Source organism: Homarus americanus, unplaced genomic scaffold (genome assembly GCF_018991925.1).
Source record: "Homarus americanus isolate GMGI-L3 unplaced genomic scaffold, GMGI_Hamer_2.0 scaffold74, whole genome shotgun sequence".
NCBI classification, from domain to species: domain Eukaryota; kingdom Metazoa; phylum Arthropoda; class Malacostraca; order Decapoda; family Nephropidae; genus Homarus; species Homarus americanus.
The window spans coordinates 4484997-4510460 of record NW_024716951.1 but is presented as its reverse complement, the minus strand read 5'-3'; the positions used below and the strand labels follow the sequence as shown (position 1 = coordinate 4510460).

The 25464-nt window shown below is 44.8% G+C and overlaps 1 protein-coding gene across 1 annotated transcript in view; it reads right to left on the bottom strand.

Moving 5' to 3' along the window:
* LOC121858561 (Down syndrome cell adhesion molecule-like protein Dscam2) overlaps positions 1 to 21207 on the bottom strand; it is a 31446-nt gene extending 10239 nt beyond the window's left edge. The window contains exons 1-4 of the mRNA XM_042355051.1: positions 21028 to 21207; positions 16804 to 16942; positions 10646 to 10804; positions 7844 to 7993 (exon numbers count right to left, since the gene is read on the bottom strand). Of these exons, the coding sequence (XP_042210985.1) occupies positions 7844 to 7993; positions 10646 to 10804; positions 16804 to 16942; positions 21028 to 21171 (592 nt within the window). The 5' untranslated portion in view covers positions 21172 to 21207. The remainder of the gene's footprint in view (positions 1 to 7843; positions 7994 to 10645; positions 10805 to 16803; positions 16943 to 21027) is intronic.
* Between the last annotated feature and the right edge of the window lie 4257 nt (positions 21208 to 25464).

Sequence of the window (25464 nt, the reverse complement as noted above, 5' to 3'; positions counted from 1 at the left end):
TGCAGTGCATTAAACCCCTCAGAACCCTTGTTGGCAAGAGCTATGGAATTAACATCACCTATGCTCGTACTTTCTATCTTCACTTCATTCGTTCTGTAGTTGACTATCATGCTCTCCATCTTGTGACTATTCCGCCTAAACAACTCAACAGCCTTGAGGTAGTGCAAAATGAAGCCATGCTCATCATCCTAGGTTGCCCAAAATCAACCAGAATTGTAAACATGAGGAAAGAGCTCGGACTGCCCTCCCTATCTGAGAGGATAGCCCTACTTAATACCGTGTTTTGTGTCAAAGTTTTGAAGAACAATGGTTCTCAAACTACAACTCAAACTGAATTGATGTTCTATCTAAGTAATCCCGACCATCTCGCCAACCTTCCACAAAAGACTCTCTTTGGGGCGTGGCTTCATAAAAGTGTTGCAGATCTCTTGAAACTGAATGTCCCAATCACCCCAGACGAACCTATTAATGCCATTCCTCCTTGGCTGGACATATCAGTTCCTATTAATTACACTCCTGTTGGTAGTAAGCAAATGTTAAACACCGATGTGGTGAGATGTGTCACACTAGAAACTATTAACAGACACATAGAGAGTATTAAATCAAGTGAATGTTATGCTTTTACTGATGGTTCTGTGCAGACAAACACAGGTAGAACAGGCTGTGCAATTGTAATATATAAAGAAAAAGAGATGATAGTGTCAAACAAACAAAGGCTGAACAACTGGGCCAGCACAACACAAACTGAACTAACTGGAATCTACTTAGCCACAGACTACCTCAAAGAAAATGGAGGTGGGGTGATATTCTGTGACTCTCAAAGTGCTTTGAAATCAATGAACAGCCCGTCAGGCTCTATGTCTAAAGTTGCATGTGATATTAAAAGGAATGTGATAACTGCCAATGAGAACAACTTTCGTATCGAATGTGTGTGGATTCCGTCCCATGTTGGAATCAGGTATCATGACCGTGCTGATAGACTGGCCAATGAGGAATGTAAGAAAGAAAATGTTGACCGTGACCTTGGTCTGTCCAATGCTGTAATTAAAAACATTCAAGTCAGAATCATGAACTCTGATCTAGAGGAAGTGAGAAATGCAGAGAGACCTGACAGTTGTAGCATTAGTAAATATGACAAATTTTGTAACAAGAGGTACCGGTATGGCCAGCATAAGGACAGAACCAGACAATGTGATGTAGTCGTGGCCAGAATTAGGCTAGGATACAGACACATCTGGCAAGTTAGTAACGCTGTACCCATACCGGAACACTCAGCATGTAAACTTTGTGATAAACCTTTAAAGCATACACTTGAACACTATATTACTGAATGTGACACTGTCAAAGACTTCAGGCCACCTGACTTATTGTATCTTGAACTATGTAATTACTTCATTGAATCAGGTGTGCTTGAGGACATTCTTGCTGTTTATCCCAAATTTGCTAGCCCACACTGATTAGTCTTCAATTAGAATATGACTCCAATGTATGTGATCCACTGACCTATATATGCTGCTGGTGAATGTGATGTATTTCCTTCTTTGTGTACGAACCTCTGTCCTGCGTGGCAGTGAACAGTGGCATTACCCACATGAATCTGACCTATATATAGTGTCAATGAATATGATGCATTCTTTGTGTACGAACCTCTGTCCTGTATGGCAGTGGAAAGTGACATTACCCACATGAATCTGACCGACGTATATGTATGTATGTGTGCGTGTGTGCATGTACGTGTATATGTGTATGTATATATGTATATGTATGTATATGTGTGTGTGTGTGTTTACATATATGTATATGTACTGTCAATGAATATGATGCAACTCTTTGTGTACGAACCTCTGTCCTGCATGGCAGTGAACAGTGACATTACCCATATGAATCCGACCTCTATACATTTATAGCTGTTAATGAATACGATGTATTTCTTTGCGTGTGAACCTCTGTCCTGCGTGACAGTGAGAAGTGATACCACCCTCAGTGTCAAGACCTGACTGAATTACTCAGAATAGGCAAACTGTACTACAAGCTCTGCCAATAAATTTGTTAAACTAAAAACTAAGGGGGTGGGGTGGATAATATAACAACAACAGTACCAGCTGGGGTCGGGTCTTCTCTCTCTCTCTCTCTCTCTCTCTCTCTCTCTCTCTCTCCCGCACGGTTACAGTGGCTGGAATTTAATAACTTAAATTCAATCTTTACGCACTTCTTGCCACCAAATTCCTCCCCATTTTGTTTCCTGGCACTGGTCCTACTACTACTACTACTACTACTACTACTACTTTCTTTTTTATTTATTTTTTAACGTGGCCTCCAGCCTCCCCCAATAGCCACACCTTCGCCACCATTTATTTACCTTAATATTAAATATCCTAATACATAAGAAGCTATCCTATTTGTGTTAAATTAGTTGAGCCGCAGATCTATGCGGCATTCAGTGACTGTAGCCTCATAGTCAATATCTGCAGCAGTTGTCGGAGTAGGGGCAGAAGCTCTCGTTCCCCTGAGGCAGAGCAAAGCCGACCGAAGGAGAGAGAAAGACAGTCGACATCTCATCCAGGCTGTAACATAACTTCTGGGCTGCTGCTTCTGTTCGGAGATCAACTCCGCGAGTCTGGCGTAGAAACATCTTGCACTTGGGCCCATCCCACCAGAGGTTGTGAACACTAAAGGAGTGAAGCTGCCTTGATCAACGTTTTGAGTTCTCTCCCCATATGCCCTTCTTTTGTCGTTCTCGTTCCTCCTATGTGCAGCATCGAGAGCTAGGTTACGGTGACATGCGGCCATGGGATCAAAAATCCTGATGTCGAAAAAAGCTCGCTGTCCCCGCGTCCAGAATCCTCGAGCACTGACGTCAACACGGGCTTCGTTAGATGTGTTTGAAGTCCTGTGTTGGAAGATCTCGCCATCCAATGGAAGGAGGGTCGGTTCTACCATGACGTCCCGGCAGAATTCCTTCAACATATTTGCTGTGAGATCCCTTACCTCATCATGCCTCATGCATATGAAGCCCCCCTTCTTGCAGACCATGGCGTGATCGCCATCATAGGAAGAGCCACACACGCATTGGGAGGGCAAACCTTCTACTGGCCATCCATACCTTAGAGCAATGGTATCTGTAAATTCTTGTTTATTAAGACTGAAACCATTTGCCCTTATCGGTAACATAGCTAACCAGTTCGAGGCGCCCACCTCCTGCGCTATAGCTACTTTTTTTTTAAATTTTCTGGAACCTGCAGCAATAGTTGCTGCAACATATCATTTTGGCAGTGCTGTCGATCTGTCGTAATGGACCTACGAATCTTATTTACTTCGCTGGTGTCCACTTCCCCTATTGCATTCTTGGCTATTATGTGGTCCGTGAGGGCTGCCGTGAGCTTTAGTGAATTTTGATGTTCAGTGGCAGCAATCTCCTCTGGATTTGTTAGTCCCATCCCTCCTAGTTTTGGTGGAAGTGCAAGAAGTGCTCTTTTTGCTGGGGTTAAGTCAGGGTGTTTCACTAATTTGGGAATGAACTTGACACTGATAGCTTCTTCCAGAGGGTGGAGGAGGAGTCCGATTTCAGGGATAGTACGCATCAGGTAGTTCCAACGATGCTTGACCCCATGGGTGAATGCAACAAAGGCCGCATGTGGCTCTGTGTTAGCAATCTCAGACAGAGCTTGGATTTCACTAACCCACTCATTCACCTTTCCCGCTACATACTCGGTCTTGAAGTCCGTAGTGCCAATTACTGCGCCTAGATGTCTTTGGCCGTCCTCAGTTATTTTGACCTCACTTCCGCCAAAAACCTCCAATGCCCGTTCATAATGTTCTGGCTTCACGATGAGGAAGGACTTGCTGGCGTTTGGGTGGTACCCTATTTGTGGACCTCGCGATGTTACCAAGTCCCACCACTTTTTAATGTCCTCCACTTTTCCTGCTCCTGTAAGGTCATCAGCATATGCCACTTGTTTGACCCCACTACTACTACTACTACTACTACTACTACTACTACACACACACACACACTATACTTTCTACCTTTACAACCAAAACCTCTCCTCAAGAAATATAAATAGTTTACTAGAGAGAGAGAGAGAGAGAGAGAGAGGGAAGGGGAGAGAGAGGGTGGGGAGGTCAAGATCCCCTAAAAATGTGTGTGGAGTGTGTAGCGTCTCTCAGGGGAGGTCAGAGGAACCCCCTAACATGACCAGGGCTGGCTAGGTCCAAGGGCGCCACCACCAGCAGGAAGGATCGAACATGGACGGGAGGTAAGAAATGAGAATTGGACAGGTAGGGTACGAGAGAGAGAGAGAGAGAGAGAGAGAGAGAGAGAGAGAGAGAGAGAGAGAGAGAGAGAGAGAGAGAGAGAGAGAGAGAGAGAGAGAGAATATCCTTAATCCCAAGATGAAAGGGAAGGAAGGATAGAGTCAGGACATGCCTAGTCATTTGAGAAAGATAAAGAAAGCGATTAGTAAGAAAATACAGATCTGATGGAAGAAAGATATAAAAACAAAACATGTAATAAGTAACTTTAATTTAATCTGTAACGTTAAAAGTGAAATATAACCAGACTGAAAAATATTTATGCTAACCTAACCTAAACTAACCTAACCTAACGCTAACCTAACCTAACCAAACTTAACCTAACCAGACTGGAAATATATTAATACTCTATCCAAATCCACGAGAGATTCCGGCTGAGTGAATATATCCAACAATAATTTTTTTTTTTTTTTTTTTTACGGTATTAAGATTCAAAAGTTCGTGATACCTGAGAAATAGATTTGAACTTTTGGAAAATCTGAGCAAATCCCGGAGTTAAAAGTTTGATGTCTGTGATTATTGATAAGTTTAGTGATTATTCGAGGCTTAGGAGAACAGATAAACAGGGGGAATTTGATCAAGAACTGGGGAATAATTGTGATAAAAGCCTTACTTGTGAATACATCCTCATTAGCGAGAAAACAATAAAACGTGATCAGTCAGGTAAGTAAAGGTGGGATTTTGGGTCAGTTAGTCATTTACTCAGTCAGTCAGTCAGTCAGCCAGCCAGTCAGTTAGTCACCCACTCACACACCCAGTCAGTCACACAGTCAGTCAGTTAGTCACCCACTCACACACCCAGTCAGTCACACAGTCAGTCAGGTAGTCACCCACTCACACACCCAGTCAGTCACACACCCACTCAGTCATTCACCCAGTTAGTCCTTCACCCAGTCAGTCACACACCCAGTCAGTCACATACCCACTCAGTCATTCACCCAGTTAGTCCTTCACCCAGTCAGTTACACACCCAGTCAGTTCGCTAGCCAACCAGTCAGTCAGTCAGTTAAGAGAGGTATTGAAGGCAGCAACAGGAGAAGGAGGACTTTACTGTATGCCACCGTTCCACACCACACCACACCACACCACACACCACACACCACACACACCACACACACCACACACCACACACCCCACACCCCACACCACACCACACCACACCACACCACACCACACCACACCACACCGCACACCACACACCACACCACACCACACCACACACCACACACACCACACACCACACCACACCACACCACACCACACTACACCACACACCACACCACACCACTGCTGCACACCACACCACACCACACCGCCGTTGCACACCATTATACCACACCACACACCACTGCTGCACACCACACCACACCACCGTTGCACACCACACCCCACACCACCGCTGCACACCACACCCCCACACCACTGCACACCACACCACACCACACCACCGTTGCACACCACACCACTGTTACACACCACACCACCGCTGCACACCACACCACACCACACCACTGCTGCACACCACACCACATCACACCAACACTGCCACAGCCACACCACCGTTGCACACCACACCACACCACACCACGGTTGCACACCACACCACTGTTACACTACACCACTGCTGCACACCACACCACATCACACCACCGTTACACACACACCACTGTTGCACACTACACCACACCATACCACTGTTACACACTACACCACCGTTGCACACTACACCACTGTTGCACACCACACCACACCACACCACACCACTGTTGCACACTCACACCACTGCTGCACACCACACCATACCACCGTTGCACACCACACCACACCACACCACCGTTGCACACCACACCACTGCTGCAACAAGACCGTGCACCCGGAGCCTTGGTGTAATTTACGAGGTGAGGTATAGAGACGGAGCTAAATTATGACCCTTAATAAATCGTTCGGCCAACAAGACTTACCCTCATTATCAGAGGAAGAGACGTGCATACCTCCCTACCTCTACCTCCTACCTCTATCTTCACCTCTTACCTCCTACCTCTACCTCTACCTTTACCTCCTATACCTCCTACCTCCTACCTCTACCTCTACCTTTACCTCCTACCTCCTACCTCTGCCTCTACCTTTACCTCCTACCTCTACCTCTACCTTTACCTCCTATACCTCTAACCTCTAACCTCCATCTCCACCTCCTATCTCTACCCCTTACCTTTATCTCCATATCCACCCCTACCTCCATCCCCCTACCTCCACTACCACTACCTTCACCTACACCCCCTACCTCCACTACCACTACCTTCATCTACACCCCCACCCCACTACCACTTCACTTCACTCCATCCTCTCCACTACCACCACCTTCACCTCCATCCCCACCTCCCACCAACACCACCACCACACCTCCCACCTCCACTACCACCACCTTCTATCTACACCTCCCACTCACTACCACTACCTTCACCTACACCTCCTACCTCCACTACCACTACCTTCATCTACACCCCCTACCTCCACTACCACCACCTTCATCTACACCTCCTACCTCCAACACAACCTCTACCTCTACCTCCAAAATAATAACGCCTAGACTCAGAGCCATGATACAGCAATTGTAATTCCCTGTAACACCTGTAATAACACTGATGAATTACCTGTATTTAATGTCTATATACACATAATGAAGTGCCTGTGTTAATTAGCCTCCATAATACCCCCACTCAGGTGTTAATTAGGCTCTCTCTCTCTCTCTCTGGTTGGGAGAGATGGGGGGGATAAGCTCCCTTTCGTGTAGATGAAAAGAAGAGGAAAAAGGGTGAGGCATAATCTCCCTCTTACTCAAGGCAGCAGAAAAATAGGGAGGCTATATACAGTGTTCATTTGATACACGAGGGAGCTAATAGGGAGTAAAAGGGAGGGAATAGGAGACTTAAACTCCCTCTGTGATAAAGGAAATAAGGAGGGAGATGATACACCTTCCATGGTAAGGAAAAGTGAGAGAAAAGGAGGGTTTCTCTCAAGCGTGGAGAAGGAAGAAGAGAAGGAGGAGGAGGAGGAGGGACATTGGAAGTGGTCAGAAGCAATTTTGCCGGCCAAGCAAGGAAGGAAGGAAGGCAGGAAGGAAGGAAGGAAGGAAGGAAGGAAGGAAGGAAGGAAGGAAGGAAGGAAGGAAGGAAGGAAGGAAGGAAGGCCGGTCAATTAATCACTTGTCTCCCAGCCAGAGTTTTCTACCTTCACTATTCCTCCATCTTCTCTCTCTCTCCCTCATTCTCTCCACCACTTCCCCATCCTCTCTCTCATTCTCTCCACCACCACACACCTATCACCCACCATCCCCCCATCACCCACTACCCCCCAATACTCCAACATTCCCTCCACCACCCCCACTACTCCCCCACCACACCCCCTTCGCTAATTAACACCAGAAAAATGAAACACAATATCAAGCTCAGGTGTAAAGTCTTAGGCATGAAGAGCGGCCATTTTGGTACTCAACTCGACCGTTACTTAATTGTACTCTAAGTCATGTACTCACCGGTGACGTAGATACGGGCGGAGTTAGCGGACTCGTGGGTAGCGCCTGTAAGTGTGTGCACGGCCCGACAGCGAAAAGCCAGCTGTGAATCTGGCGACCGAACATCACGCACCACTAGCTGGCCTGTCGACACCATCTGGATACGACCATCTGCACAAGAGGAGGAGAAACAGGTGGTGAAAATATGGTTTTGTTTGGTTTGGTTAGGTTAGGTTAGAGTTAGGTTAGGTTAGGTTAGGTTAGGTTAGGGTTAGGTTAGAGTTAGGTTAGAGTTAGGTTAGGTTAGAGTTAGGTTAAAGTTAGGTTAAAGTTAGGTTAGCGTTAGGTTAGAGTTAGGTTAGGTTAGGTTAGAGTTAGGTTAGAGTTAGGTTAGAGTTAGGTTAGAGTTAAGTTAGGTTAGGTTAGGATGAAAGGAGGAATGATAATACGTTGAAACATGTGATAATTCTTAAGAGTCGAGGGAATTAATTAATGAATATATTTTATAATGAAGGAATATAGGGATCTGGGAGAACACACACACACACACACACACACACACACACACACACGTCAAACTTAAAATAAAAACCAGTTGGGTGTATTTTTTTTAATCTTCACTACAAGAGTCTTTAAGAATCTAGTATGTGGAGTCTTTATCTTGATCTACATTAACCTATCTAAGTCTCCCTCTTATCATTGATTTAATTTCAGATGTCATCTACTACAAGAGACTCCGAATCTATTAAAGTGATGCAAAACTTTCAATACCTTTACTTAACGGACTAGATGGAGAGGAGAGTCCACTTTCTTGGAGGTCAGTTAGAAAGTGTGTGTGTGTGTGTGTGTGTAAGACTAAGAAAGAAAGAAGAAAAACGGAAATAGAAAAAGTGGCCGAGAAAGAGAGATTGATAGAGAAATGGTCCTGACAGCAGCCTTGGTAGTGTCCCTGGCTCTCTCTCTCTCTCTCTCTCTCTCTCTCTCTCTCTCTCTCTCTCTCCACATCCGCAGACCCCTTAAGGAATAGACGTGGACGACCCTAGAGACACACACACGACCTCTTTGTGTTGTTGTTGACCTTTCTTCTCTGATTCGTAATGGGGCAGATTGGCCACATCTTCCCCCATACACTACCCCCTCCCCACGATCTACCTCCTACCACCACCACGTCGACCCTCACCCCCACCCCCCCACCCCCCACCCCATCCTTCCTTCCCTCACCAACACGCTTCACTTCCTGGACCCCATCCTTCCTTCCCTCACCAACACGCTTCACTTCCTGGAGGAGGTGAAGGGTGAGAGAATTGAGGAGAGGGAGAGAATGGAGGAGAGGGAGAAGGAGAGGAGACGTGGAGAGAAATGTGAGAGGGAGAATTATAGAGAGGTAGGGAATGTAGGAGGGAAGAGAGAGAAAGAGAGAGAATGAAGGAGGAAAAGAGAGGTTAAGATAAACGATGAAAGGTGAGAGGAGAGGGAGTGGGGGAGGGAGTGGGGACGTGATGGAGAGGGAGAGTAAAGAGAAGAGGGGATGGTAGAGTGAGTGAGGAGAGGAGAAAGAAGAGGAGAATTGGAGAATGAGAGATAAACGGGGAAAGAGACAGGTAAGAGAGATGAATGAGTGAAGGAAGTCGAGGGTCAAAGAAGAAGAAGAAGAAGAAGAAGAAGACGAAGAAGAAGAAGAAGAAAAAGAAGAAGAAGAAGAAATCTCGTCCCTACAAGCCCTCGTCTTCCTTCTTATCCCTCCTCCCTCCCCCCTCCCCCTCCCACACAACCTCTGATGGATTTTCCTCCAGGTAATCCAGTAAACCCTCCCCCCCCCCAGGTAGGCACCAGGGGGTGGTAAAGTGGCCCTAGTCACCACCTGGGATTTACGTGGCCAGGGTAGCATAAACTGGAGAGGATTACAGGTAAGAAAAGCACCTGGATATGTGGTTCAGGTGAGGTCAATGTCAAAAGGTAAATCGTTCCAATGGTCATGTGTGTGTGTGTGTGTGTGTGTGTGTGTGTGTGTGTGTGTGTGTGTGTGTGTGTGTGTGTGTGTTTCTAATATATCTGATTCTTTATAATTGAGATGCAAAGGAAGGCAAGAGGTCAAATGATGAAAAGACAGAGAGCAACACCCCAACTTGACCTCACACACACACACAGAGAGTAAATCAACAGTTTCCTCTCATCCATTGCCTGGGGTCTCTCTCTCTCTCTGTCTCTCTCTCTTTCCACAACATCAGCTAGTTACCACAGAATCTTCCTTGCTGCTACAAAAGGATTCCTATAAATACCTTAGCGGTTAAAAGTATAAACAACACGTGTACACGAGTTATATTACAGAGTGTTGGGGAGAAAATGATTATTAAATTTCTTCTCTTGATCAAAGGCGAGTGAAAGCAGAGAGCCAATTTGAGACACGCTAACCATGGGTCTTATTGATGCCACAAGACTAGGTTAAGACTGTGGTACAATATGGTGGTCATATTTTCTGTGTATTGTATAGAATGATGGCAACGTCATGATTGATAGTTGTAGTAGTAGCTGTTGAGTTATTGGCCAATGTTCTGGGAGGGGTAGTAGTTAAGGGGTAGTAGTTAAGGGGTAGTAGCTAAGGGGTAGTAGCTAAGGGGTAGTAGTTCTGAGGTAGTAGTCAAGGGGTAGTAGCTAAGGGGTAGTAGCTAAGGGGTAGTAGTTAAGGGATAGTAGTTAAGTAGTAGTAGTTCTCGGGTAGTAGTTAAGGGGTAGTAGCTAAGGGGTAGTAGTTCTAGGGGGGAAAATAGCTCTATAATTGGAGATAATATTAATAAAAGTACTTACTGAGGTACCACTACTTACCAGCGTTGTGTGAGGGGTAGTAGTTAGTGTGTCCTTGAGTCCAGGAGGTGATAGTGACAAAGTCCTTGACGAAGGGAGGCACCTTACACTGTAGCACCGCCGTGTTCCCCTCCAGGACGTACTGATTGTATACCTGCACCTCCCAGTACTGCTCCACTACTGCAGGAGAACCAGCTTATCAATCCAGAATATTAAGGAACAATGATACAGTGAACCCTCTGTATAACGAACTTTCTCAACGAACTTTCCCGCCATATAGTCCGTTAGATGGGGACAATAATGGACCCTTGGTATAATAATTTTTTATATGAATATTGTTCGTTAGATGGAGGTTTCATATCTAAAGGACCCTCGATATAACGGAATTTCCTCTCCATATTATCCGTTAAATAGAAGATTCACTGTAAATGTTGAGATGAATGATAAGGGAATAAGGGAAGAGGACAAAGAAATATGTACAAGAATAAGGAATGAAATAGAACCAGCGGTGAGGATGATGAGAGAGAGAGAGAGAGATAATGACCACAAAAACGTCTACTATCTCAATTTTCTCTCGCGTATTATCTCTATATGATATTCTCTCTCTCTCTCTCTCTCTCTCTCTCTCTCTCTCTCCTACACACACTTTGTCTCTCATCATCGTACTCAGACAGTTCAAGTGGCATCGTACTCTAAGAACACCAAAAGTTATTGTACTCTAGAGGGTCATGTGTCGTGCATCAGGGCGGTTAGAAAACGATCCGTAAACAGGACAGGGAAAGTTATTGCACACGGGTGGGTTTATACAGCGCTACTTAAGGAACGAGTGCTACTTAAGGAACGACTCCCACCCCCCCGCCACACCTCCTTGATAGATCTTCACGTATTTATTCCAGGTTATGTAAGGATTTGTGTTCGCCAGCCAGGATCATTAGTCATTGTGTTGAAGACTTAGGTTAGTTTAGGTTAGGTTAGTTTAGTTTAGGTTAGGTTAGGTTAGGTTAGTTTAGGTTAGGTTAGGTTAGGTTAGTTTAGGTTAGGTTAGGTTAGGTTAGGTTAGGTTAGGTTAGTTTAGGTTAGGTTAGGTTAGGTTAGGTTCGGTTAGGTTAGGTTAGGTTAGGTTAGGATAGTTTAGGTTAGGTTAGGTTAGGTTAGGTTAGTTTAGGTTAGGTTAGGTTAGGTTAGGTTCGGTTAGGTTAGGTTAGGTTAGGTTAGGATAGTTTAGGTTAGGTTAATGTACCAAAACCTTCAGCCTATGGACAGTCTCTTTATCCTCTCTTCTCACTTCTCTTCACAAATTCTCTTATTGTGTCTTCTGTTTCTGTCCATCATCTCCCACAATAAACAGCTTCTCGGCAGCTTCTCCGTCTTCTTCAGCAACAGTTTCATCACTCTTCCTCTGACCAACTTTTTTTTTTCTCCCTTCCTTCCAAACCATTATTTTTCCTTTACCACAAATACCTTGTCTTAGATCCTGCTTCAATTTAGATGTTTCTCTCTGTTTTATTCTTATCTCTTCATTTTCTTGTAGTAATTATTATTATTCTGTTTCTACCTCACGTCAATATCCACGAGGAAATTAACAACACAAGATGCATATTGTAGAGTTGTATTTTTTTTAACTATTTTGCGGATATTACTTATATTATGATTTCTTTAACGCCAAACGATTTTATTTAACATAGACAGGACTCCTTAAAACACCATATGAATTTGGACACGAAATTTTGTACTAATGTCGAGTTTTGTTTTACGAGGAGGTGAAGAAAGGGGAGCTTGACCAAACTGTAGAAGGTCCGTCAAACGCATTTTTAACACAAGGTGGTATTAGTGTCGAACTAGCAGCACCACGACCCCCTCCTAGCAGCATCACGACCCCACTCCTAGCAGCATCACGACTCCATCCTAACAGCATCATGACCCCATCCTAGCACCACCACGACCCCCATCCTAGCAGCATCATGATCCCATCCTAGCACCACCACGACCCCCTCCTAGCATCACGATCCCTCCCTAGCACCACCACGACCCCTCTAGCAGCATCACGACCCCATCCTAGCAGCACCAAGACCCCCCATCCTAGCAGCACCACGACCCCCTCCTAGCTGCATCATGACCCCATCCTAGCAGCATCACAACCCTCCTAGCTGCACTACGACCCCCATCCTAGCACCACCACGACCCCCTCTAGCAGCATCACGACTCCATCCTAACAGCATCATGACCCCAACCTAGCACCACCACGACCCCATCCTAGCAGCATCATGATCCCATCCTAGCACCACGACACGGCTAGCCTAGCAGCATCAGCTCCTAGCAGCATCACGACCCCCTCCTAGCAGCATCACGACCCCTCCTAGCAGCATCACGACCCCTCCTAGCACCACCACGACCCCCTCCTAGCAGCATCAAGCAGCATCCGACCCCATCCTAGCAGCATCACGACCCCTCTAGCAGCATCACGACCCCCTCCTAGCACCACCACCCCCTCCTAGCAGCATCACGACCCCATCCTAGCAGCATCACGACCCCCTCTAGCAGCATCACGACCCCATCCTAGCAGCACCAAGACCCCCATCCTAGCAGCACCACGACCCCTCCTAGCTGCATCATGACCCCATCCTAGCAGCATCACAACCCCCTCCTAGCTGCACTACGACCCCATCCTAGCACCACCACGACCCCCTCCTAGCAGCATCACGATCCTCCTAGCACCACCACGACCCCTCTAGCAGCATCACGACCCCATCTAGCAGCACCAAGACCCCATCCTAGCAGCACCACCCCCTCCCTAGCTGCATCATGACCCCATCCTAGCAGCATCACAACCCTCCTAGCTGCACTACGACCCCATCCTAGCACCACCACGACCCTCCTAGCAGCATCACGACTCCATCTAACAGCATCATGACCCCAACCTAGCACCACCACGACCCCCATCCTAGCAGCATCATGATCCCATCCTAGCACCACCACGACCCCCTCCTAGCAGCATCACGACCCCCCCATCACTCCTAGCAGCATCACGACCCCTCCTAGCAGCATCACGACCCTCTAGCACCACCACGCAGCATCACGACCCCATCTAGCAGCATCACGACCCTCCTAGCAGCAGCAGCATCGACGCAGCATCACGACCCCATCCTAGCAGCATCACGACCCCTCCTAGCAGCATCACGACCCCTCCTAGCACCACCACCCCCTCACAGCACCCCCATCCTAGCAGCATCGACCCCCTCCTAGCATTCCAGCACCATCACGACCCCATCCCAGCATCACGACTCCTAGCAGCACCACGACCCCCTCCTCCTAGCACCACCACCCCCCTCCTAGCAGCATCACGACCCTCCTAGCACCACCACCCCCTCAGCAGCATCCGACCCCCTCCTAGCACCACCACGACCCCAGCAGCATCACGACCTCCTAGCAGCATCACGACCCCATCCTAGCAGCATCACGACCCCTCTTAGCACCACCACGACCCTCCTAGCACCACCACCCCTTCCTAGCACCACTAGACCCCTTCCTAGCACCACCACGACCCCTCCTAGCAGCATCGACCACCCTCCTAGCACCACTACGACCCGCTCCAAGCAGCATCGACCCCATCCTCGCACCCCACGACCCCCATCCTAGCACCACCACCCCCCTCCTAGCAGCATCACGACCCCATCCTAGCACCACCATGACCCCATCCTAGCACCACCACGACCCCTCCTAGCACCACCGACCCGCTCTAGCAGCATCACGACCCCATCCTAGCAGCATCACGACCTCTCCTAGCACCACCACCCCCTCCTAGCAGCATCATGACCCCATCCTAGCACCACCGACCCCCTCCTAGCAGCATCACCACCCCTCCCTAGCAGCATCACGACCCCTCCTAGCAGCATCACGACCCCATCCTAGCACCACCACCCCTCCTAGACCACCCCCTAGCGACCCCTCCTAGCACCACCACGACCCCCTCTAGCACCACCGACCCCCACCTAGCACCACCCCCCTCCTAGCAGCATCATGACCCCCTCCTAGCAGCATCAGCTCCTAGCACCACCGACCCCTCCTAGCACCACCACCAGCAGCATCATGACCCCTCCTAGCACCAGACCCCCCTAGCACCACCACGACCCCCTCCCACCACCGACCTCCTAGCACCACCACGCTCCTAGCACCACCCCTCCTCCTAACAGCATCACGACCCCCTCCTAGCAGCATCACCCCCTCCTAGCAGCATCACGACCCCTCCTAGCACCACCGACCCCCTCTAGCACCACCACGACCCCCTCCTAGCAGCATCATGACCCCTCCTAGCACCACCACGACCCCTTCCTAGCACCACCGACCCCCTCCTAGCACCACCAGTCCCTCCTAGCACCACCACGAGCACCGGTTAGCTCATTCCTAGCAGCATCTCCTAGCAGCATCACGACCCCCTCCTAGCAGCATCACGACCCCCTCCTAGCAGCATCACGACCCCCTCCTAGCAGCATCACGACCCCCTCCTAGCAGCATCACGACCCTCTGGCAATGATGCTGGTCTTGAGTGAGATGACAGTGGAGATAATTGGTGAGTGAGTCGAGGGTCGAGATGGTTCTTGTGTCTCTCAGGCAGGGAGGTGGAGGAGCGGGCGGCACTCTTGTTCACGATATTATGGCCCACGACTCCTACTGCTGCGACTCCTGCTGCTGCGACTCCTGCTGCTGAGACTCCTGCTGCTGAGACTCCTGCTGCTGAGACTCCTGCTGCTGAGACTCCTGCTGCTGAGACTCCTGCTGCTGAGACTCCTGCTGCTGAGACTCCTGCTGTTGTCTTCTTCAGCCAGTTTTAGTGTTTTTTTCTTCTTCTTGTTCTTTTTCTTCTTCCTCTTCTTTCTCTCCTTTTTTGATTCTCCTTCCTCTCTTTCTTCTTCTTCTTCTTCTTCTTTTTTTCTTCTTCTTGTTCTTCGTTTTATTTTTTGCTTCTCCTCCCATTCTTTCTTCCACTCCTTCATCTCCTTCCCCTTCTTCTTCTCCTCCTCCTCCCTCACTTTTTTTTTCAACTTTTCTTTCTGATCTTCCTACTCTTCCTCCCATTCTTCCTCCACTACACTATATACACACTTGGTCTCCGTCCCAGCTATCATCAAGACAGCCTCCCGACCTCCCAGCAGATGACCTTCACTCAGAAAAAAAAAGTCCTGAGATATTTTTGTTTGCTTTCTCAGCGTTTCCACTCTCACAAGCTTCACCTCTTGGGGAAAAAAATGGGTTTATATTTTCCCAAATTTTCTTATTTTTTTCTGTTTTTATTGATCTATTTTTTTCCATTTTTTAATGTTTAAGTCAGGCTAAATCTAAATTGCCTGAGGTTAGGTTAGGTTAGGTTAGGTTTAGGTTTAGGTTAGGTTAGGTTAGGTTAGGTTTAGGTTAGGTTAGGTTTAGGTTAGGTTTAGGTTAGGTTTAGGTTAGGTTTAGGTTAGGTTAAGTTAGGTTTAGGTTTAGGTTTAGGTTAGGTTAGGTTAGGTTAGGTTTAGGTTAGGTTAAGTTTGGTTAGGTTAGCGTTAGGTTAGGGTAAACCATATTATTTGCTTTCGTAATACCGAGAGATTAATTCGATTGGAAATAAGGTTTATTCATTATTTTTTTATTTAATTTATTAATACATTAAGAAAATGTCCACATTGAACCCAGAGAAATAAATACACTGTGAAATAACTATCATAAAGTGGATATTAACACAGGGAAAAAGTTACTGAATATTTTTGACTCAGTTCTGTAATTTTTATTTTATTTTTTTGGGGGAGAGAATATTAAATATGAGGAAAATAATGTTAGTTGTTCTGATTTTTTTAAACTGTAGTTGGAATTATAGTGAGTCATGATGATGTAACATGTGATGGTGGTGGTGGTGGTGGTGGTGGTGGTGGTGGTGGTGGTGGTGGTGGTGGTGGTGGTGGTGAGTGGTGGTGGTGGTGGTGGTGGTGGTGGTGGTGGTGGTGGTGGTGGTGGTGGTGGTGGTGAGTGATGATGATGGTGGTGATGGAGGTGATGAAGAAGATGATGATGATGATGATGATGATTACGGTAATAATATTATAATAAAGTATATGAGATAATAATGATAATGAATATAAAACTAGTGATAACATGAGGAGAGGGGTGAACACATAAGAACACAGTGAACACATAAGAACACTCACCTGCCCTGACGTGAGTGTCGCGTGAGAGGACGGTGCCAGCCGAGGAGGACGCCCTACACCTGTAAGTGGAGGAGTGAACGGCAGCCCTGAACGACTCACTGGCGAAGGGCAGGAACATCAGGGTCCCATTATTCAGCACCTACAGGAGGGAAAAGGTCAAAAGGTCAAAAAAAAGGACAAAAATGGATATAAAAGCCAAACAGGTCCAAAAGGTCTAATAAGGTAAAAAGGGCCAATAAAAGGTAAAAAATAAACAAAAAAAAGCAAATAAAAGGTAAAAAAAAAAGATCACGTGAATATCGAAGGTTAATGATAAAGACTACAAAAAAAGGTTATTGGTCATGTTTTATTTATTTGTTGAAATGTTATCAAATAAGTATGTTGTTGTTTGTTCATACGTAGATAATGTTAAGTGCATCAAGTTATATAATAATGATAATAATAATAATAATAATAATAATAATAATAATAATAATAATAATAATAATAATAACTATAACAATAATAATAATAATAATAATAATAATAATAATAATAATAATAATAATAATAATAATAATAATAATAATAATAACAATAATAATAATAATAATAATAATAATAACAATAATAATAATAATAATAATAATAACAACATAATCATAAACTAAAAAAATTCCCACCATTAGGAAAAATAAAAAAAATCTTGGGAATCAGGACGGAATTCAGAGTGAACAAACCCAACACACTATGAACCAGACCTGTGATGAATACAAAGTAGGATTGGGAGAAAAATTCACATAAAATTCAGAGGTAAGTTGAATAGATAGGCAAATAAATTTATGCAGCGCTTGTGTGTGTGCGGGGGAGGGGGGGGTGACGGCCGGAGTGGAGGTGGGTGGGTGGTAGGAAGGTGGGGGTGGGAAGGAGGTGAGTGGGATGGGAGTGGGAGTGGGGAGGGAGGTGGGAGTGGGAGAGAGACTCAGTTGGCATATATAATCACGTAGGGTACAAGGTTAAAGAGATACTTGATGGAATTTTTACAGGAAATATTAAAAAAATAATAATAATTAACTTTATATTATTAAGAAAATATATTTATTCCTTATTAGAATATAAAACTCATATAAATTCCTTTGACCTTTGACCTTGTATTTATGAGGTGAATATTTTCTTAAAGATCTGGTACTGACTGTTATGAAAATGCTTAGAAAACAACCAAAACAAACAACAACGAAAAACCACGAAAACAATAACAAAAACAACGAAAATCACCAAAACCACGAAAACAACAACAAAAACAACGAAAAATCATGAAAAAACAACGAAAAATAACAAAAACAAAAACAACGAAAAAACGAAAATCGCCAAAACCACGAAAACAAAAACAAGAAAAACAACAAAAATCACAAAAAAAATCAAATAAACTATAACCTCGATTAAGGACAATAATAAATGACGCAATATCGGATGAAGGAAAATGAGAAATAAAACAGATAAATGAATAAATAAAGGAATAGTCAAATAGAACACAAACCCGTCAAAGCAACACTGTATTGCAAAATTAATTACGGGTGAAACTACAATGGATTTGGAAGGTTTGGGTGACAATAGACAGAGTATTTGACAGACAGACAGTGACTGATATGAAACATTTTGGACGCAACTAGATTAAAAAAAACCCTCCCCCCCGTGTGTGTGTGTGTGTGTGTGTGTACTTTTGTCTCCCTCTCTCACAGACAGACAAAGAATTAAACGTAAAATGAAAGACAGAAACACAGACAGACAGACAGAGACAGACAGACAGACAGACAGACAGACAGAGAAATGGAACGCTATCTACAGAGAGAGAGAGAGAGAGAGAGAGAGAGAGAGAGAGAGAGAGAGAGGTGAAGGTACTGAATCATGAAGAGTTCCCCTTCAAAAAAAAGTTTTCATTACAAATTACTTTTAAAAGTTTGAGTGATGGGGGTGGCGAGGGGGAGAGAGAGAGAGAGAGAGATACGAGGGAGGGAAGCAGTAAGATAAACATGAGGGAGAGACGAGAGAAAAGAGATAGAGAGAAAATGTGATAGACAGAGAGACAGAGAAAGGGAAAAAGTACTTGAAATAGTAACCCGGAGAAAAGGAAATGAGAGAGAGAGAGAGAGAGAGAGAGAGAGAGAGAGAGAGAAATTAGAAGGAAGATACAAATATGTAAGAGAAAGAGACATAGAGAAAGGAATAAGAGAGAGAACGAGAGAAGAACAAGGAAATATATAAACAAGATGACTTGCACAATCCACTCCATTACGTCATCAACATTCAGGACAGTGATAGGTGGATTGTGTTGTTGTCATATTAGATGAGTGTCATCCCCACCTCTTTTAAAGATGGTTCATGACAAGAATAGAACGAGTTATAAGAATTGGTTCTGTTTGAGGGGATACGGGATGTAGTTATTAGTGTCAATTTCATTCCTAAATTAGTGAAACACCCTAACTTAACCCCAGCAGAAAGAGCACTTCTTGCACTTCTATCAAGACTGGGAGGGATGGGACTAACAAATCCAGAGGAGATTGCTGCCACTGAACATCAAAATTCACTTAAGCTCACGGCAGCCCTCACGGACCACATAATAGCCCAGAATGCAACAGGGGAAGTGGATACCAGTGAGGTAGATAAGATTCGTAGGTCCATTACGACAGATCGACAGCACTGCCAAAATGATAAGTTGCAGCAACTGTTGCTGCAGGTACCAGAAAATTTGAAAAAAAAGTAGCTATAGCGCGGGAGGTGGGCGCCTCGAACTGGTTAACTACGTTACCGATAAGGGCAAATGGTTTCAGTCTTAATAAACAAGAATTTACAGATGCCATTGCTCTAAGGTACGGTCGGCCAGTAGAAGGTTTGCCCTCCCAATGCGTGGCTCTTCCTATGATGGCGATCACGCCATGGGGTACAAGAAAGGGGGCTTCATATGCATGAGGCATGACGAGGTAAGGGACCTCACAGCAAATATGTTGAAGGAAATCTGCCGGGATGTCATGGTAGAACCGACCCTCCTTCCATTGGATGGTGTGATCTTCCAACACAGGACTTCAAACACATCTAACAAAGCCCGTGTGGACGTCAGTGCTCGAGGATTCTGGATGAGGGGACAGCGAGCTTTCTTCGACATCAGGATTTTTGATCCCATGGCCGCATGTCACCGTAACCTAGCTTTCGATGCTGCACATAGGAGGAACGAGAACGACAAGAGAAGGGCATATGGGGAGAGAATTCAAAACGTTGATCAAGGCAGCTTCACTCCTCTAGTGTTCACAACCTCTGGCGGGATGGGACCAAGTGCAAGATGTTTCTATGCCAGACTCGCGGAGTTGATCTCCGAACAGAAGCAGCAGCCCAGAAGTTATGTTACAGCCTAGATGACATGTCGACTGTCTTTCTCTCTCCTTCGGTCGGCTTTGCTTTGCCTCAGGGGAACGAGAGCTTCTGCCCCAACTCAGACAACTGCTGCAGATATTGACTATGAGGCTACTGTCACTGAATGCCACACATAGATCTGCGGCTCAACTAATTTAACACAGATAGGATAGCTACTTATGTATTAGGATATTTAATATTAAGGTAATTAAATGGTGGCGAAGGTGTGGCTATTGGGGGAGGCTGGAGGTTTGTGGAAAAAAAAAGTAGTAGTAGTAGTCGTAGTAGTAGTGTTGCTGTTGTTATTATTATTATTATTATTATTATTAGTGTTGTTCTTGTTGTTAGTAGTATATTAACAACTTATATTCATTTTCACATATTATTTTCAACTAGGAATTTTTTATTTTATTTCCCAGCTTGGCCTAAAACCTTTATAAATATCAAGTATTGTTCACATTTTTTCTTCTTTACAATTGAACTCGAATTAAAATCTTTGATCACAATCTATTTTTTTTTACCTGGCATGAAGTACAAGGTAAAATTTTCCTTTGAGCAATTAAGAGTAAATGCGTGAGACTCAGGTGTAAATGTGATTGGTGATATTTATTAATTGAGGAGGGGGGGGGGGAGGTTAAAGGTTATTATTCTTATTATTATTTTGTCTTTTGTGTCTCTATCTCTCAGCAGGACACTATCTCTATCTCTCAGCTGACCACAACCATTGTCTCTCAGCTAATCTTCAACATTATCTCTCAGCTCACCACACATCAGATTACCACCCCATCAGCTGACCACCACCACCACATCAGCTGATCAGGTAAACAAACACCCATTCACCTGTCTGAGGGCGGGGATGCTGTTGACAGGAGATCCATCACGGTTGACCCAGGTGACTGAAGGAGGAGGCGACCCACCAGCTCGGCAGGACACGGCGCCTCCTGACGAAGATACGAACCAGAGTCTTGACGGTGGTTCCTCCATCCATACAGGGGCCTCTACCCCAGCCCGCGCCCATACTGTGGAGAAAAAAAAGAAGAAAAAAATGATAAATTAGTTTGACGAATAAAACCTCCTCTTATTATTATATAGTATTAAGTTAGAATAATAATAAATAATAATTATACCATCAACAATAACACAAATGGTCAACAACTACAACAACAACATCAACAACAACAAATACAACACGAAAGCTACAGTAATATTTCCGCTTTGATAAAACATAACAAAGCCCTATTTTTTTTATTCAATATTTACCACTAATATTTAACGACAATGTGATGGAATTTGATAAACACCTCTTTTTTATATATATGATTTAACATTATGAATACATAATTTTGTATCACGAGAATTTGCTCATTTGAAATTACATTGGTGCTGTATTTTTTGTAAGCGACGTGTTACAGTAATCCATCCTTGTATTCCGGGCGTATTACAGCTCACGTTACAGGATATTGGCCATTAAGGGGATGAATATTGGGTACAATTTTGAATCGTTCTCTCTCTATCTCTTTTCTCTTCCTCTTTTCCTTTTCCTTCATTCTATTTCTACTATTTTCTCTTTCTGTTCCTCTCTCTCTCTCTATTCCTCTCCTTCCTCTATCATTCCCTCTTACTCTCCGTCTCTCTCCCACCATCCAGGGCTTCAGTGACACCATCATAAGCAGGAAAAGAAGCTTATCAGGGGACATCCTTCAAGATCCTACACGCATGCCGGAAGGATGTCAAAGATCGCCGGCATCCCTGGGGACATAAGGCTCCTGGGTCCTCTTCTTCATCCTCCGGCTCACATCCGGCTGACGGAAGGCTAGAGAGCGACCGTCAGCGACCGTCAGCGACCGTCAGCCAGCAGTATATGGCATCGTGGCTTTTTTGAGGTTGACGGAATGAGGTGACTTAATCTATCTTAAATTATGTATGGCGACTTAATAATAATAATAATAATAATAATAATAATAATAACAACACAACCCTCCATACAACAACTACGTATCCAGATGTATTAACCAACCACAATCAAACCACCGCATTCCACCATATTATTCCTAATAGAATCTTGAGTGGGGTTGGGACAGGTCAAAGGACATTGGGTCATCTTTAAGTCAACATCCTCAAACATACAGACCCTGGTGTGTCCTGCTGCCCCCGAGGGAAGTCCTGCCCCATCCTCACAACACTTGGTGCCTCAACCTGTCCACCACCCACCGCAAGCCGCGCCCGTGTCTGAGCTGTCTCCACCAGGGCTACCTGGACCTGAGGACACCACCCCCGGCTACCTGTACCCCACCGACATGTCGACGAGCACACCATCACAATAACACTAAAAGGTGTGTCCCTCAATGTTGTCAATGCCTATGTGCCTCCCTCCACCCCTACTGTACCTGTCCCACCACACCATATCACCTCCACCACCCCCACTGTACTTCGCCACGGCTAGTACATTGGCAACCCTGAGCCTGGCCGCACTGTTTGTAAACTTTGTGGTCAACAGACTCACACCCTCCTTCACCACATCCTCATTTGCCCTATGACCTCCCCCTACAGGGGTGGCACCTCTTCCCTCCTCCTCCTAGTGACAGGCCTGGCACTTGACATTATTAGGGACCTGCTACACTTTGCCATAAACAGATAAATTGTACCGGGAATTATCCCCCCACACACTCATCATTGTCACTTTATGTAACTTGCTGACAAAACCCATGACCCTTCAGGCCATTTACGCCCTTAATGCATGAGTCATAAAGGCAAGCATGAACTCCGCATGCTTCCCAGTTGGGCACTGTAAACGCTTCTGCGCTTCACCTTGCACAGGATGTAAGGGGGTGCCCAATAAACTAGCCCCCTCGGGGGCAATCTGTAATCTGTAATCAGACTCTTAGACGTAGACTTGACCTGTGTGTGTGTGTGTGTCTATCGATTAAATTTCTTATTTTAAAGGTGATATTAACAGGACAGGTGTATAGTGGTGGTAGACAGGTGTATAGTGGTGGTAAACATGTGTATAGTGGTGTTAGACAGGTGTATAGTGGTGGTACACAGGTGTATAGTGGTGTTAGACAGGTGTATAGTGGTGTTAGACAGGTGTATAGTGGTGGTAGACAGGTGTATAGTGGTGGTAGACAGGTGTATAGTGGTGTTAGACAGGTGTATAGTGGTGTTAGACAGGTGTATAGTGGTGTTAGACAGGTGTATAGTGGTGTTAGAGAGGTGTATAGTGGTGTTAGACAGGTGTATAGTGGTGTTAGAGAGGTGTATAGTGGTGTTAGACAGGTGTATAGTGGTGTTAGACAGGTGTATAGTGGTGTTAGACAGGTGTATAGTGGTGTTAGAGAGGTGCATAGTGGTGTTAGACAGGTGTATAGTGGTGTTAGACAGGTGTATAGTGGTGTTAGACAGGTGTATAGTGGTGTTAGACAGGTGTATAGTGGTGTTAGACAGGTGTATAGTGGTGGTAGACAGGTGTATAGTGGTGTTAGACAGGTGTACAGTGTTGGCAGTACAAGGATAACTGATTTAAACCATAACAAAAACACTACAGAATAAACACGGGCACAGATAATCCACGAATTCTACAGAAGTATTAATTTAGGTTAGATTAAATTATAAGTTAATCTAGGTTAAGCTCAATTAGGTTCGGTTTCAGTCGATCAAATTAATCTTTGCTTGGTTCCATTATTTCTATTAATATTTAACTGGATTTGTTTAGCCGATATTAAATTGATTTGACCACACACACACCACACACACACACACACATACACACACACACACACACACACACACACACACACACACACACACACACACACATAGCGAGTGTAGATATAAAATTCCCAGGATGATATTTTGGTAAAGTTAACAGCGGCCGAACTTTATCTAAATCCCACTGGGAGAAAAAAATGCTGTTTTTACTCTGTTAAAACTGTCTGATAATAGTCTTTTTATTTTTTACCAGGAGGGGGGGGCGTCAGAACCCCTGAAGGGCACACCCATCCACATACACACTACCACTATTACTTTGCTGTCTCTAGGAATCGAGTATGACGATCATCCAGCTATGATGCAATGGTATGAGTCATTATTATTATTATTATTATTATTATTATTATATTATTATTATTATTATTATTATTATATTATTTACCAAACCACCTTTTTTCCCTTTCTATACTCATTTTCCTAATCGTTTCAGAGTTAACTATAACAATCCCACACTATCTATATTCACCACAGAGGTTTTCCACGCAAACAGTTCCCCAAATTACCCCCTTAAATTCTAACCCAATTAGCGTTCATTACACTCAGTGAAAATAGTTGAACTTGGGGGGGAGGGGGGTCGGGTGTTGGGAGGGTCAGCTGGGGGCTGGGGCTTTGGGGGGGTTCCATGGTGTGGGGGAGTGTTCTGCCAGCCACTTGGACCAGAGGATGGCAGGAGTGCCTAAATCAGGGAAATGGAAGCAGCAATTGAATATATGTGATTGACGTTGATATTACCAAATTACCAAAAAATCAACCAATGAACATAGGAAATCATATAATATCACTAAAAGTTCATTGAAACACTCTTGACCATTTTATATAAACTGTATGTCCAGAAGGAATAACGCTCTCCTCTTAAGTCAAATGAAAAACGTAATCAAAGGTTCACTGAAACTTGATCAAGGAGAAGTAACGTGAATGTAAATGACTCCAGACATTTTTCTAAGGTTCTCCTTGGACATAATATTAAACTAATTATCACGTTTGAGGGAACTAATATAACTTAGAATGTCAGAATTATCTACAAAGTCTCGCATGATATAATTTCATCCTAAAAAGTGTACGGTGGTAAACTATGAAAGTTACCCATCTTATGATTCGTTTTCTGTTATATCAAATTCCGTGAGCTCCCATTGCTCTTCAACGCTCACACATTATGCGGTTTTCAGACACATTATGTGGTTTTAACACATTATAGGGTTTCGTCACTTATTCACCTGAAAATCCGCTTTGCTTATAGGTGTACGAACTCATGTATTCGAGTTAAAATCCAGGAAAAACATAGCGAGTAAAGCTACTCAATTTTCCCGCGCTTCTGTCACGTGACTGTAAGCGACCAATCAGCGGCCATCTTGTGGCGCCAGGTGACAGACGGTCCGTGCATGACGTTTGCCTGGCGCCATTTAAGCATGTTTATCTTTATCTTTGTGCCATTTTTGGATTATTACGCGTAAATTACTAATATGGTGGGATAGTGGTTCTAGTACGTCTGTTGTACATATTAGGCAGTCT